This window comes from Manis pentadactyla, chromosome 10 (assembly GCF_030020395.1).
Source record: "Manis pentadactyla isolate mManPen7 chromosome 10, mManPen7.hap1, whole genome shotgun sequence".
NCBI classification, from domain to species: domain Eukaryota; kingdom Metazoa; phylum Chordata; class Mammalia; order Pholidota; family Manidae; genus Manis; species Manis pentadactyla.
Window position 1 is genome coordinate 122,247,640 of NC_080028.1, and position 13,948 is coordinate 122,261,587.

The 13,948-nt window shown below is 44.7% G+C and overlaps 2 protein-coding genes across 3 annotated transcripts in view; one reads left to right on the forward strand and one right to left on the reverse strand.

Moving 5' to 3' along the window:
- The window catches only part of ABAT (4-aminobutyrate aminotransferase), a 383,605-nt gene that overhangs the window by 215,456 nt on the left and 154,201 nt on the right, over positions 1–13,948 (reverse strand). The window lies entirely within an intron of this gene.
- USP7 (ubiquitin specific peptidase 7) overlaps positions 1–13,948 on the forward strand; it is a 61,812-nt gene that overhangs the window by 28,478 nt on the left and 19,386 nt on the right. Inside the window, exons 2-8 of one of the 2 annotated variants that reach the window (XM_036931769.2) lie at positions 1,140–1,244; positions 6,650–6,848; positions 8,821–8,959; positions 9,655–9,743; positions 11,781–11,889; positions 12,759–12,889; positions 13,367–13,421. In XM_036931769.2, the coding sequence (XP_036787664.1) occupies positions 1,140–1,244; positions 6,650–6,848; positions 8,821–8,959; positions 9,655–9,743; positions 11,781–11,889; positions 12,759–12,889; positions 13,367–13,421 (827 nt within the window). Of the gene's footprint in view, positions 1–1,139; positions 1,245–1,982; positions 2,154–6,649; positions 6,849–8,820; positions 8,960–9,654; positions 9,744–11,780; positions 11,890–12,758; positions 12,890–13,366; positions 13,422–13,948 lie in introns of those variants that run through there. The other variant, XM_036931770.2, reaches the window with a different exon arrangement.

A 13,948-nucleotide genomic window follows, 5' to 3' on the forward strand; every position in this document is an offset into this window, starting at 1 on the left:
TCTTTTGAAATGCTTAAGAAGGAAAAAAAAGCATGGTTTATATTCAAGAAGTATTGGAGAGGTGTAACCTGATAGTTTGGGGTTTTAAGAGTGTTGGGAGAGGGAGGGAGGGGCCAGGGGAAGGGTTGCTGTCCTCGGTGCTGAATCAGACCGCAGGCTGATCTGGATGCTAGAACGCCTCTGAAATATTGGGACACACCTATGTACCTATTTTTAAAACCACATCTCATCTGTTTGTAGGTGAGACTCTTGATTTCTGCTGGAGAGTCTGATGCACCAGGGAGCTGACTATATAGGCAGCATATGGGGTGGGGGCCAGCATGAGTTGCAGTGAGCTGTTCTGACACGTGGAAGGAGGAGAGGATTTAGATGTGAAGTATGGCCCTTTCGGCCAATAGAGGCCGTTTAATTCCTAATGCTTGCCATAGTTTTTTCCCTTTTAAATTGGGGACAAATGTTAGTGTAAGATTGTTTTTAAAGTAATGAGTGAAAATAGTGCTGATAATGTTACATTGGAGTTTAGACCTTATAATCTGCCAGTTACCACTTAAAAGTTTTGAATTGTAAATGTTTTCCAAGCCAGATTTCAGCAAGCATTAGAGTGGCAGCATTTCATTAGTTTCTCAGTCCTTTCCAGACTCTATAGTTGCCAGTCCCCTCAGAGGGCCCCTTTCCATATTTCTCTGTTCCCCCTAAAACTCCTGTCATGGTTTCTGCATGGATTTATGTTTTAATTACAGTAACTGTCCAGTGACACATTGAGAATGACAATATGAGGTTTTAAGATACTGATGTATCCATGGTAACAAGTTATAATGCACATTTATGTATGTTTATTAAGCCCTCAATAATTTTTCTCTAAGGTTGAGTTTCAGTGAATAGAAGCCTATTTCAAAGTAAGTAACATTGTAAAGGGAGCCAGTTATTGTATGATACAGTGTGTGTTCAAATCCCATTTAGTATTTCGAAAGTGACAGAAGTTCATAGTAAACATACTTGTAAATTTTGGGTTAGAATGCATTTATTATGGCACAGTTGGAACTTACTAGTACTGGAAATTGTCAAAAGTACAAATTGTTTTTCTTATTTATTCCAAGCCACAAAGGTAAAAGCCGTGGAATTTTTTGTTTTCTTTAAAGCTGGAGATACAGATGACCCACCAAGAATTACTCAGAACCCTGTCATCAACGGGAATGTAGCCATGAGCGATGGGCACCACAACACGGAGGAGGACATGGAGGACGGTAAGCACGAGGGTTTGCTCACTCACATTGGGCTGGAAACCGTCAGAGACGTAAATAGATAGGATACATATTTCTTCCTTGAGTATGTCCAGGTTTCTTAATTAAGAGTAGCTAGTTCTCAGGGGGGTTGTAAGTAAGGAAAACTTAGGCACTTGTTTTGGTTTTGAATTTCAAGATTGCCTACAAATTTCAGGGTAAGTTGACTCCCCAGCCTAGCAAGGTTTAAATACAGGCATTTGTGATGGATGGCCAGTTAGGCAGGCCTGCACTTTTCCGGCCTCTGTTAATATTCAGGACAAGTGTATCTTACTCTCATTTCCTTTTTGTTTGCAGCAAGATACTTCTAGACATTAGAACTTGGCTTTCATTGTACTCTCAGTGTAGTGTATAGATCAGTTGTGTGTAGCTGACAACCTCTCCCCACTCCCGTTAGGTGTGAGATCAGAATCGAGCTTTGGGCTTCATTCTCCCACACGAACTTTTGATTTATAGCATCTATGCAAAAAGCGTATGCATATGTATATGCATGGAAATTTTGTGCCTAGGAAATCACTTTCTTTTGAGACTATTTATAATTAGACGATGTGACTTGTACATTTGCGAGGTCAAAATCTTGAGAAGGTAGCAGCCAGTAAGCCCTTTATGCAGCCCCTGGAATCTTGCAGTGTAATATGAAACCATGTTCTGTCAAAAGCATGTCCATCAATCCTCATGAGGGTTGTGTCCTTCCCAGGGGAGTAACGGGGCAGTTGAAAGAAACCGTCAGTCACGGGCTGCACCACCAGAAGGACTGCTGTTCAGACCTCCTGCCAAAAGTTCAGCCTCCATGAGAAACTGCAGCCGTAGTTGAGAGTTCTCTCACAGTGCGGTTTACCCCCTGGCAGCTGGCTGAGGCAATATCTGAGGAAGGTAAAGAGGCGTGGTCTAAACCCCGCTGCTTTCTTACCTGTGGAGTGCGCTTGCCACTGTAGACCAAGGGCGATGGTGTGGGTGTGGTCTTTTTGGTTGCTGGGCTCTTGGTTTTATTTCAGACACCAGAGATTCCAAAAGTGAGTCAGAGTGTAGCTGGGAAGGCTTAGCCAGGCCTGGTGTGAGGTTGGTCAGGGATGGTCTTTGTCACCTGTGGGGCAGTAACTGGCCCAGCCGGGTCAGGGAGCTCCCGTCTAGTTCCCAGAGCATCTCACACTAACATTTGGGCATGTTTTTTGGGGTGGGGGTGGGGGTGGGGTGGGAGAAGGTGCAGATGTAGAGAGAGGGCAGGGCTCTCATCCTCAGCACTGTTGCCTTTGGGGGCTGGCCTGTCTTTTTTGCAGTGAGGGCTGTCCCGCACATTATAGGATGCTGGTGTTGTCCCACCTCCGTCCCTTCCGCACAGTCGTGACAATAAAAAGTGCCTGTAGGCACTGCTGATGTCTCCTGGGGCCCAAATTGCCTCATTTGGGAACCACTGTTAATGAGATCATGATGTACTTAAAATCCCTTTCCTTTTGAGGCAAATTTTACTAAATTAAACAGTGGTGATAAACAGTAGACCCTGGAATGGGGCAATGCTCTTCTGAGTTAACAGATGGAAAAAGTGTGTCGGAGGAGAAGGTGGCATGGCCTTCCACAGCACAGACTCTTCCTGAGACTGACAGGTCAATGTCTGTCTGGAGGGGGCAGGCACGCCCTATTTCTGGGTCCAGATAGGAGGAGTAGTCTCAGTTTCAGGCAGCATTTTCCCGGCTGTGACAGCTATTTTGAAACAGTCTTCTCCAAGATAAAAGTGTGCTGTGAAAAGTGCTCAGGAATCTAGGGAGTCTAAGAAATGCTGGGTAAGGCAAGTTCCTTTATTGCAGGACTTCTGCAAGCCCTCAGTGTCCTAACATGTTTCTCCAAAAGGCTTTTTGTCAATGATTCCCTAAAACTCTGAAGTTCAGAACCCCTTTCTCTGACTCCTTTAATGTCTTAAAGTAGGGCACACAGCTGGGAAACACTGGATTAGAATTATCAATGTCTCCACTGTGCAGAGAGGCCTTCTCTGTAAGGGGAGTCTCTTATTCAAAAGTTAAATACAAGATTGGAAAATCACAGATTGGAAAAAATGTCTAATTGATATAGAGAACATTTAAAAGTCCTGTTAACAGAGGATTATGGGCAAGTGTCAGAATTGTTTTCTAGTTGTACCTATGCTCTCTTTCGTTTTAATTTCTTCCTCAGGTTTTCTGTAAATGACCATGAGATGTTATAGAGCAGGTGCAGCCCCTGCAGATCTAGATGGTTGTAGATCTCGATTGTTGGTATCCATGAAATACACATTATTTCTAGGGGTGATTAACTAGGACTTGCAAAGACTTGCATTAGACTGAAAAATGGAGGTTTGATAAAATTATTGCTAGAGTGCCTTTTGGGAAAAGTTCAGGGTAAGCTGATTAAAAAATAATAAAGTAGTAGGTCTACTTTTTCATTCAGCTGAACCCCAGGCTGGTGTATTGGCCTTTGCCCTGTGAAGATAAGATTGGTGTTAGAATGGGCACAGTGGTGGTTTAGGACTCTGTGACAGCTGATGCTGCCCTCTGGGGGCAGATGGGAAGGTCGGGGTTATAAGGTCCTCCAGCTGAGGGTACGTGATGACTGCACCAAGTGGGATTCCATCCTGTCACCGATGGTGATGAGATGCACAGAATAATGAAACATGCCCTGTGGCATCCAGGGAGGTTAGAGTCTATTAGGATGAAATACTAATTCTGCAGGATACAGGGTATCCTTCAGAATCTCAAGTGTACTACTCTTTAATTTTTTTTTTTTTAAGTAATTACAGACACAGAGAAAGTTGCAAAAATAGTACATAGCATCTTGAGTGCCTTTCACAATTTTCTTGGACAAAGATGTTTATGAATGTCATGTAATTCCTCATAGGAGTGTAATGGGACCACCCCTTTCTGCCAAAGATGGGTTTTGATTCTGCTTTTTTTAATAGAGTCTCCTGTCTTGACCTTTTGGTATTTGATATAATTATTAACTGTTTAATTAGTACAAAGAGTTTAGAGCTATAGGGTAACATTTTTATTCACAAAAATCTCATGTTAAACTTGTGATCAGCGTATTTTGGAAGGTAAGTCTGTTCTGAGAGTGTACCTTGGATGTGAGGCAGTCTTGTGTCTAGCGTGTAATTCTGCCATCATGAACTGGGCTCCGAGACCAGGTGGTGCCAGGCGTGGAGCCACTGAGCCCCTTGGCTTCTGAAGGGTGTGCCATTTCATGGATTCAGTGCCATGCTGAGTTCACCGTTGGTTGGTCTTACTTAATATTTAAAGATCAATTCAGGAATTTGACTGAAGTGTGGAGTGGAAGAACAAAAAGGCATTTATAATGTGTATCAATTTTGTCTATATAAAATCTAATCCTGCAGAGAGTGGAATTGTATCTGAAAACAAAATAGGTGAACTATGAGAGTTGTGGGGCCTGGTGGCACTGGCCCTTGGGTCCTGGACGAGCGTCCCAGGATTTTTGGTTGGCTGCTTTCAGCCTTTGGGTCCCTACAAAGCGGGCTGAGCTTGTGAGGTCTGTGTGCAGTGGAGGGTTGAGTTGAACTCTAGAACAGCATTTTACAAACCCCAGGCTGGGCACTGAGCTTAGGGTCCACATTCTGGGGTGTTGAAACCCCCCATGATACTTTGTGAAACACCTTGGATAAGATAAGCCACTTAACCTCAGTAAGCCTCCTTTTCGTCAGCTATGAAGTGGGAATTAAGTGACATCTGTCTTTACCCGCCTTGCAGAATTTAAATGCTGCTCAGATGTGATTTGTGTGTCTGGGAGAGTGGCCCATTTTTCTGCTAAGCCATTCTGGACATCATTACCCCGAATGAAGTTCTTGCCTTTTTGGTGAACTTTTGTCCCTCAAAAGGATTAGGGTCAGACTGCCACTCAAGGCTTGGATGCGTGATGCGCCTCGTGACGTGACTCACCACGTTCAGCTGTCCTTCTTCCCGAAGGGCTGCTCTGCAGACTGCTGAGTCTGGTTACATGCAGTTAAAAAGTTGGCTTAAAAGAAGGTAACAGTACTGTCACGTGTACTTCCGGTTTTTATTTCTTTGGTGAAGAATACTACCCTCTCGTGAGGACTGATGGACATGTTTTCCTAAGAACAAGTTCAGATAGACCCAAATGGAAGCACTTTCTGTGCAGAGAAGTCTGTGACCTTAGCGCTTGACTGTCTTGGTGAAGGAAGGGAGTGTGCTCTAATGTGCTCTTCTTCCCCACGTCAGCTCCCAGCACTTTGTGCATCGGGAGCCTGGGGCCAGGAACGTCAGGAGAGCACCTGATTGTAAACCAGAGCAAGCCTTCCAGGGGCTTTCTGTTCTGTAGACCGACTGTTGCTCCCCGCGGGGGGCTCTGGTCCCTGACTGGTCTGGTCTGAGCTGCTCCCAGTCTGCAACAGGTTAGGTAGAGAAAGTGAAATGTTTGGAAATCTGTATAGCAATTGGACCTTCTGCAGCAGTTCCATTACATTTTTTAAAGTGCCAGCCGGTAGCAGATGGGTGTTGGCCCTGGGAGGACTGCTCCTTCATGGGAGGAGTTTGAGAGGCCCATCTATGGACACTGCTGGGTTCGTCCAAGCTAACTGGACGCCTGTGTGGCTTGTAAATTGAGTAGTCACCATAAGTAAAAGGTCAAGTTCTAGTGTGACTTTTCATCGAAAGTCTAAGAGGCACTGGATCAATACTTTTGAGAAATCCTTAATTCCTTTAATTGGCCTTCATTCTTACTGAGTAAATTTAATAGTTTATATTATTCATGTTGAAAAGATTATCAGTTTCTTTCTTTTTACAAAATTATTCCCCTTAGGGAGTCCAGGCTGGTATTTCACAAAAATTGTGAGCTAATGAAGTTAACATTTATTTTTAGGCTAACTGCTTAGCAACCTTCTTGCCTCTAAATAGTGCCGTGCTTCTGCGGGCATCGCTGTTTCCCTCCCTCCGAAGGCCGCCTGTGCCTGGGAATCCAGTGCCCCTTCGGTGTCTCGTCTCCAGACTCGGCCCAGGCCTCCAGCCCTTTCTTCCACATGTCCTGTCCTTGAACAATCGTCACCTGAGCTGGTCGTTCGTCCTCTCCAAGGCCTCACCACCCCCCTCAGGATTACTGGGGAACGAGGATAGAGTAGAATAGATGTTCTTATCACCCCAAACTCTTGAGTCCAGGAGGGAAGGCAGGTGTGTCTTGTCAGCCTCCTGAGTTTCGGATTCAGTCACAGAAGCTGCACGCCACCTCACTGCTCTGGGTCATTCTTTAGCCGTTGTCATTTTCCCAAAGAGCCGGGTTCCAGCAGTTAGATCGCAGCCATGCAGGATAGTTTCTGGTCGTTGGGCTTCCAGGGTTTGGCGATGCCTGGGCTCTGTGACTTACAAGGTGTTCTCTTGCAGACACGAGTTGGCGCTCCGAGGCCACCTTTCAGTTCACTGTGGAGCGCTTCAGCAGACTGAGTGAGTCGGTCCTTAGCCCTCCGTGCTTTGTGCGGAATCTGCCGTGGAAGATCATGGTGATGCCTCGCTTTTATCCAGACAGACCACACCAAAAAAGCGTAGGATTCTTTCTCCAGTGCAATGCCGAATCTGATTCCACGTAAGACAGTTTAAATGATGAATTACAAATCCACAAATAGTTGTGATACATTATTGGAAGCCAAGTTCATTCAAGCCTTGTTGTGAATTTTTGAATTTCCTTGCTGCCTCTACATAACCCTCTGATTTTAAAGTAGACTGGTAGATACTATATCCATACTAGAAAAGATAAATTTTTCTTGCAAGTAAAATAACTGAAGTTCGTATGTTAGAATTTGCCAGCCCAGGGACCATGGGATCCGGGCCTGTCTGGACCAGCTGACTGCTGAGTGATCCGGTTTAATGCTTACTCTACTGGTATTGACCTGAGGGGGAAATTGTAGTCAAGAATATTCCCCAGGCCCTGACGTCCTCCTCATTGCCTGTTAAACAGAAAAAGGTATATTAGAAAATGTCTTAAAATTGAGAAAAGTCTTGTGGTCCTTCTCTGCAGGCGAAACCAGAGATCTGGTAGGGGCTTTCCATTTTCTGACCATTGGTTCAATCTCAAAAGCTTGAACTCTTCCCTTCATTAAAAACTGTCACTGTTCAGTGTTCATCAGAAGCCCCATTATCTCAAGCATCCCAGTCCCAGATCGCTTAGTCACCCTGTCTTTCTCATTCCACATCAAGGAATCCGTAAGAAAGCTGCCTCCTCCCCACGGGCCCCGGCTCTTGCTGCCCTCCCTGTCAAAGCTCAGGGAAACACAATCCACCTCATTTTTCCTTTTGCTTGAACTTCCAAGAAGGGCCAAGCCAATTTTTTGGTGCGGCCAGGGCCTGTCCGTAGATTGACCTTTTTCTTCCTATGCTTACATTATGATCTGATCTGATGAGAATTTGGGCTGGATTTTAGGCTGACACCTGTTGCCTGAACAGGATTTGGGGAAAGCAGTGAGCCACCCATACCCTGCATTCAGCACCCTGAGCAGCAGCGGCTCCCTTCCTTCTGTTTGTTCTAAGCACTCTGCAGTCACGGCACAGTTGTTCTAACATTCCCTGCACAGCCACTGTAGCTGTCAGCCTGCAGTCCACTTCAGGGTGGCATTCCCTTTTGGTTTGTAAGCATTTATCCAGAGGTCCTTTGGTGGTCTGCCCCTGTTCGCTGGCACCCGGGCCCATTTCTCTTGTGGTCGCAATACGGTGCCCACGCTCAGAGTTCCAGACGCCTCTGTGGGGGGAGGAACATGGGGCATCAGTACCTGGGAGCTGCAGGGGGTGGGAACGGTGCTCAGAAGCAACACCTTTCTTAGTAGAAGGAAGAGCTTTAAGTCTGTCTAAGAAATTGCATTATCACCATTCTTTGTTTTTTCCATTCTTTTTACGTAATACACATTTGAGATACTGATACTACAACTGACCCTTGAGCAACGGGAGGCTAGGGGCATCAACCTCCCCCTGACCATGCATTTGAAAATCTGAGCATAACTTTTGACTCGCCAAAAATTTATGAACAGCCTACTGTTGACAGGAAACGTTCCCGATACATAAACAGTTAACACATACTTCGTATATTTTATGTATTATATATTGTATTCTTACAACAAAGTAAGCTAGAGCAAGGAAAAGGCTTTTTTTTCTTCAAATTATTGCAGATCTACAAAAAATTGCCCAATATATTTATTGAAAAAAATCCACATTTAGTGGACTGGTGTAGTTCAAATCCATGTTGTTTTAGGGTCAACTCTACTATTTGACCAAAAAATGATATAGTCTGTTACAAATCCTAAAGACAAGTATTTAAAGTTCAGAAACTATTTCATAGAGCCCAATAAAAAAATACTTAAAATTTTCTAGAAATAAATGTGAGTTGATTCACAACAGACTCCATAGGGGCACCCCCACAACCTTTTAGCCTCCTTCTACATTAAATATAAATAGCCTCCACCTTCCCTCTTAAAAAAAAGAGAGAGAAAGAAAGGAAACACGGGGAATCCTTGTGTGCTGTGACTTTAAATTTGTTGACTGAGTCTTGGATTAATTTCTTTGTACAGGTCATGGTCTTGCCATGCACAGGCAGTGCTGAAGATAATAAATTACAGAGATGACGAGAAGTCGTTCAGTCGTCGAATTAGTCATTTGTTCTTCCATAAAGAAAATGACTGGGGCTTTTCCAATTTCATGGCCTGGAGTGTAAGTAGCCATGCATTACAGTGAATAATATGAGCACTGCTCCTGACTCCCTGAATTCTTTTATTCCTCACATTCTTCTCTTCATTTTAGTATTAGGATGTTTGCTTTGTAAGTTGACTCTGAAATGTGTTTCCTCCAGTTTTCTAGCTCAGGTTTTTAGCAGCCAACAGGACTTAGGTCTCAGCTTTTTGTCAAGCATTGTTATGGCTTTCCCAGTGGCTGATTTTCCTTTAAAAGAAGAAATACCGAATGGGACACTCCTAGGTCAGTCACAGTACAGGGTGGTTTCATATAACTTTGTTAATTCTCACATCAGTTATTTTGGCTGCTTTTTGCAGATGGTGGAAACCGTAGAACATTCTCAGAAATGTCGCCCTTAGTTCTCCAGCTTGGAGCCTCTCTAAGCCCTGTTCTGAGGAGCAGACACTGACTCCTCCATCTGTGTAATGGCCTTGAGCCCCCACCCAGTACGTCTGGGATGCCTCCCAGAGGAGCCAAGTTTTTATTTGCTGTTTTTATTCAGGAAACACTTTAAAACAAATCAAAACACAGCAAAACTAGAAGCACAGTTGAGTGTTTGAGAAGATAGCCTTCTCATCTACCGAAGTACAGGGTACTGTGGTCATTGTGTCTTTGTAGTGAAGTGAGCATTTGTGTGTTCTTATGCAAGGTGGATGTTCTTATTTTTTTTATAGGAAGTGACTGATCCTGAGAAAGGATTTATAGATGATGACAAAGTCACTTTTGAAGTCTTCGTTCAGGCGGATGCTCCCCATGGAGTTGCGTAAGTCTTTCTTTAATTGGGTGCTACTAAGAAATGTCTTTTGTGCTGTAGCAAAGGAAGCATTAGCATATTAACAGATATGTACACTCAGTGATTAAGCCCCCTCCCCTCTCTGTGCTTGTGCCTCGCACACATGGGTGGAATGCATACACGTGGAGTACACAGATCTGTCTGCCAGTTTCATGTTCACTCCTTTGTGTAGCAGTGCTGTTGAGCAGGTTCAGTATGCCAGACACTGCTGTGCACTAGGTCAACAAGACAGCCATGGGTTTCTGTCCTCCTGAAGATCGTATGACTGGTCAGGCGGAGGAGTTAAGGCCAGTCTCTGCATAACTAAAGCAGGATGTGTTCCGTGTTTGCTGGAAATGGTGGGGTTGTAAGATCTGCAGGTGACTTGAGTGTGTGATGAAGGGAGGCAGGGCAGGAGCTACAGGGGAGGTGGGGAACTGCAAGGATGCAAACCTGGCATCCCGTCCAGGGAGGTCTGTGTGCAGTTGGTTGGGCTCGGCAGAGACACTTGGGTCTCTGGGCCGTGCACGGGGTCAGGGTGGGGTAGACTGGGCGGGATCATGGGTCAGCTGCCTTCTCACGCCCTGGGCTACACGAGGTGCTGTCTGGGACGCAGCTGAGCAGCACACACCAGGCTTGCTCATGTAACCCTGCTCCCACATGGCCCTGTTCTGCAGCAGGACTGCATGGTGGACCTGGATGGGTTGGGGCAGCCAAGAAGGAGCCCAGTACCTGGTCCAGGTCCTGGCCAGCGTGGCCCGGGTGTGGACCTGGGAGTTTTTAAAAAGCAAAATCTGTTAGCGTTTGTATGAACCCAGCTAGCTGATACAGAAGGAATGAGGCTTCTCTCTAGTAGCCTTTTCAAAACGTGTGCTTGAGTTGTATTTGGATATGGAGGGTGGGGAGAGGCACAAAAACAAAACATTTCTAATTAAACTGTTTGTGGGCCTTTTTTATCTTCTCATCTCTTGACTAGAGAATCGGACATGTTTTTCGTCCTGACCAATCCAGAGTTCTTGGATCAGTTCACTTGACAAAACCTGTTCAGCATTACCACCTAAAGCTATGATCATAGTTTTTAAAACAGCCATCTATAATTCAGGATCCTTGCATTTTCTTGCCAATTTTTAAAACAATTTAACATACATTTGGCACACCTAATATGTTCAGGAGGCCATGGACTAACCCTAGATTCACAGAGCTCTGTCGACCCTGACCTCTTGACCTCAGTGCCTGTGTCCTTAGTACTGGCTGTGCCTGGTGGCAATCTTATTATGTGTCTTCTTTGTATTATATACGGAGGAAGCTGGGGAGGAGGTGGGAGGATGCTTCTCTTTTCAAGTGGCAATCTCTGTAGCTTCCGATTACTGCTTGGCGGGAGTGGGCAGTGGGGACTGTTAACGCTGAGGAAATCCACGTTTTCTCCCTGCCAACCACCAAAAGAGCTGCTAAAGAGAGAATGCTCTAGGAGTTCGTATGTCTGAAAAGTCTGTATGACTAAATTGTGCCCAGCATCATGCCTTTTTTCCTGTGTATGTGACTCTGTAGAAAAGGGGTTTCAGCTGTTGACCATTTCTTGCTGATGACACATGTGCCCTGACACATATGTGGTAGAACTGCTGTGGGAGTCCATTGGACACATGTAGAATGGAGGCCACAGTGGCAATCCTGGTAAATGATGCCGTCCCCCTGCCACCAGCCTGCGGTGTGTAAGCACCTTCCCCGGGGCCGGGGCTGGCCTCGCGCTGGTCTGTGCGCTTGGGCAAGCAGAGTTGGCGGTGTTGGAGGGAGCCGTGTGATCAGAACGCCTGGCCCTGGTGTCCTCGGTGCATTGGCCCTGGCGATGGCTCAGCCACTTGGAGGGCTGCTAGGTCGTCGTCCGTTTGCCAGGATGGTGGGAAGGAGGTGATGGTGCTTAGTAGTGAGATGTCGGCTGCACGCTGACGTAAAGCCGACCGCTCCACACACACTGCAGAAGCAAGTAGGTGTCCTGTGCAGTTTTCCCTCAACCTCAAACTGATCTTGTAGGTGGGATTCAAAGAAGCACACGGGCTATGTCGGTTTAAAGAATCAGGGAGCGACTTGTTACATGAACAGCCTGCTGCAGACTTTATTTTTCACAAATCAACTACGAAAGGTAAATGGATGGTATTTCTCTCCCTCAACCTTCCACCCACCCTTTTCTCTCAAGTCTTAAGGGACGAGCTGAACGCTCTCACCAAGCTGCCGTGTTCCTCTGTGGCACCATGGTGCTGTCCCCTGAGAGGGGCCCCCATTTTATGCTTGCGCTTATCTTCGTTCCTCAGTGTTTGGACGCTTGTAAAGCTAACTTGGGTGATCGAAAGTTTCCCACAGCTGACCAACCTAATTTTGTTGGGCTAGAAATTATATATATGTATATATGTATTTGAGTGAAAGGTATAGAAGCATTTGAAAAGTTGCATATCTAAAACTGACTAGTTGAAAAACTGCTGGCTGTGAAGTCCAATTTTAACTTAACAGATACAACTTATATTTGTAGGAATAAAAAGGAACAGGTGTCCTTTGACTGTCAGGGATAGGCAGTCTGCACTGTAGGCGTGCCTGTGAACACGGTGAAGCCCTGTAGGCAGCAGGTGCTCCCGTGGGAGAACCACTGGCTGGGCTGCGGGCTTTTCCTGGGACGTTTGCACTGTTCTAAACGTGATAGGACTGAGTGTGTGGAGCACTGAATGCGGAGGATTTCAGTAGCATGAGTCTCATCAAATCTTGGTTCATCAGTTTAATAATGTTGCTCTAAGAAGTACGAAATAAAAGTGATTCTCTTTGGCTGGAGAGCGATAGATAATTGTTTTTTACTTTCTTGTATTTTCTAGATTGTCTCTAAAGACTTTCATGATCTAAAAAAACTTTCTCACCCATTTGGGGAACAGTTAAAAGCCCTACCAGCTACCTTAGCAATTGTGATGTTAGAAAGGATACTTTTCGCATAAAATTCCATTTTTATTCCTTAATCAATCCTTTCAGGCAGTGTACATGATGCCGACAGAGGGCGACGACTCATCCAAGAGCGTGCCTTTGGCGCTGCAGAGGGTGTTCTATGAGTTACAGCACAGCGACAAGCCCGTGGGAACCAAGAAGCTGACAAAGTCGTTCGGGTATGTGTGGGGCACCTGCCCATCCCTTACGCTGCTTCCTTTCAGGATGAGTGAGTGCATAGGGAGCTGAGGGCAGAGCAAAGGCATTTCATCATGTCATTGTTTTCATCATTGAAGTGTGTTTGACCTTAGAAAATAGAAGCTGTGTTTTGGAATTTCACATGAGAAAATAGTTCTCCCTCTTAGTTTACGTTTCAAGAGGTGGACATGTATAGTTTTCATTCATATGCATACTTGCTTACAAAAACCACCTCCCCTTGCACTAAGATGTCAGAACAAGATGAAGGTGTGGACATTTGGTGTTCACATGAAATCCAGTTTGTCTTTGAATTATGACCCCTCCAGAAAATCTCAGAAAACAGACATAAGAATAATAGCCTATTTGTAGTTTAGCTTTAAAATCTGAGTTGCTTGTACTTTATTCAAATTGGAAAAGTTTGGTAGTTTAAATATAAATGTTTGTTTCATCTTTCCAAGGTGGGAAACTTTAGATAGCTTCATGCAACATGATGTTCAAGAGCTATGTCGAGTGGTAAGTGTTCAGCTATAGTGGTACACTACTTACATTGAATATTTTGAAGCACTGTTAGGAGTTATAATTAAATAAAACCTCAGGCCTACTTCACATCACTGTAATTCAAGTAATTCCTATCTTTGTTTAGGACCAAAACTAAGCCAGAAAAGGCAGGATTTATCTAGTTAAAAGACAGGAAAAAATTGGGAAAAAAAAAACTATTTCAGAGGAAGTATGAGGGAAACTTGAATTTAAATAGTAGTAGGCAGAATACTTTAATTTGCTAAATAAGTTGGCGTATCTCCCTGAGTTAATCAAACAACAGTTTGGCTAAGTGGCTGTCCTGGTCTCCTGCTTCACTTAGAGTAGTTAGTTATCTAGCTCTGTAGCATTCACCCCTCTTTTGCACAGAAGTCCTAATCGAGGCAGATCTCTGTGTGGGTGATTCTCCCCCAGGCCATGTTTAGTCACTAGCAAATTCCTATTCTTCCAGTTGTGATGAAACACACACACACACACACACACACACACACAAAAAAAAAAAA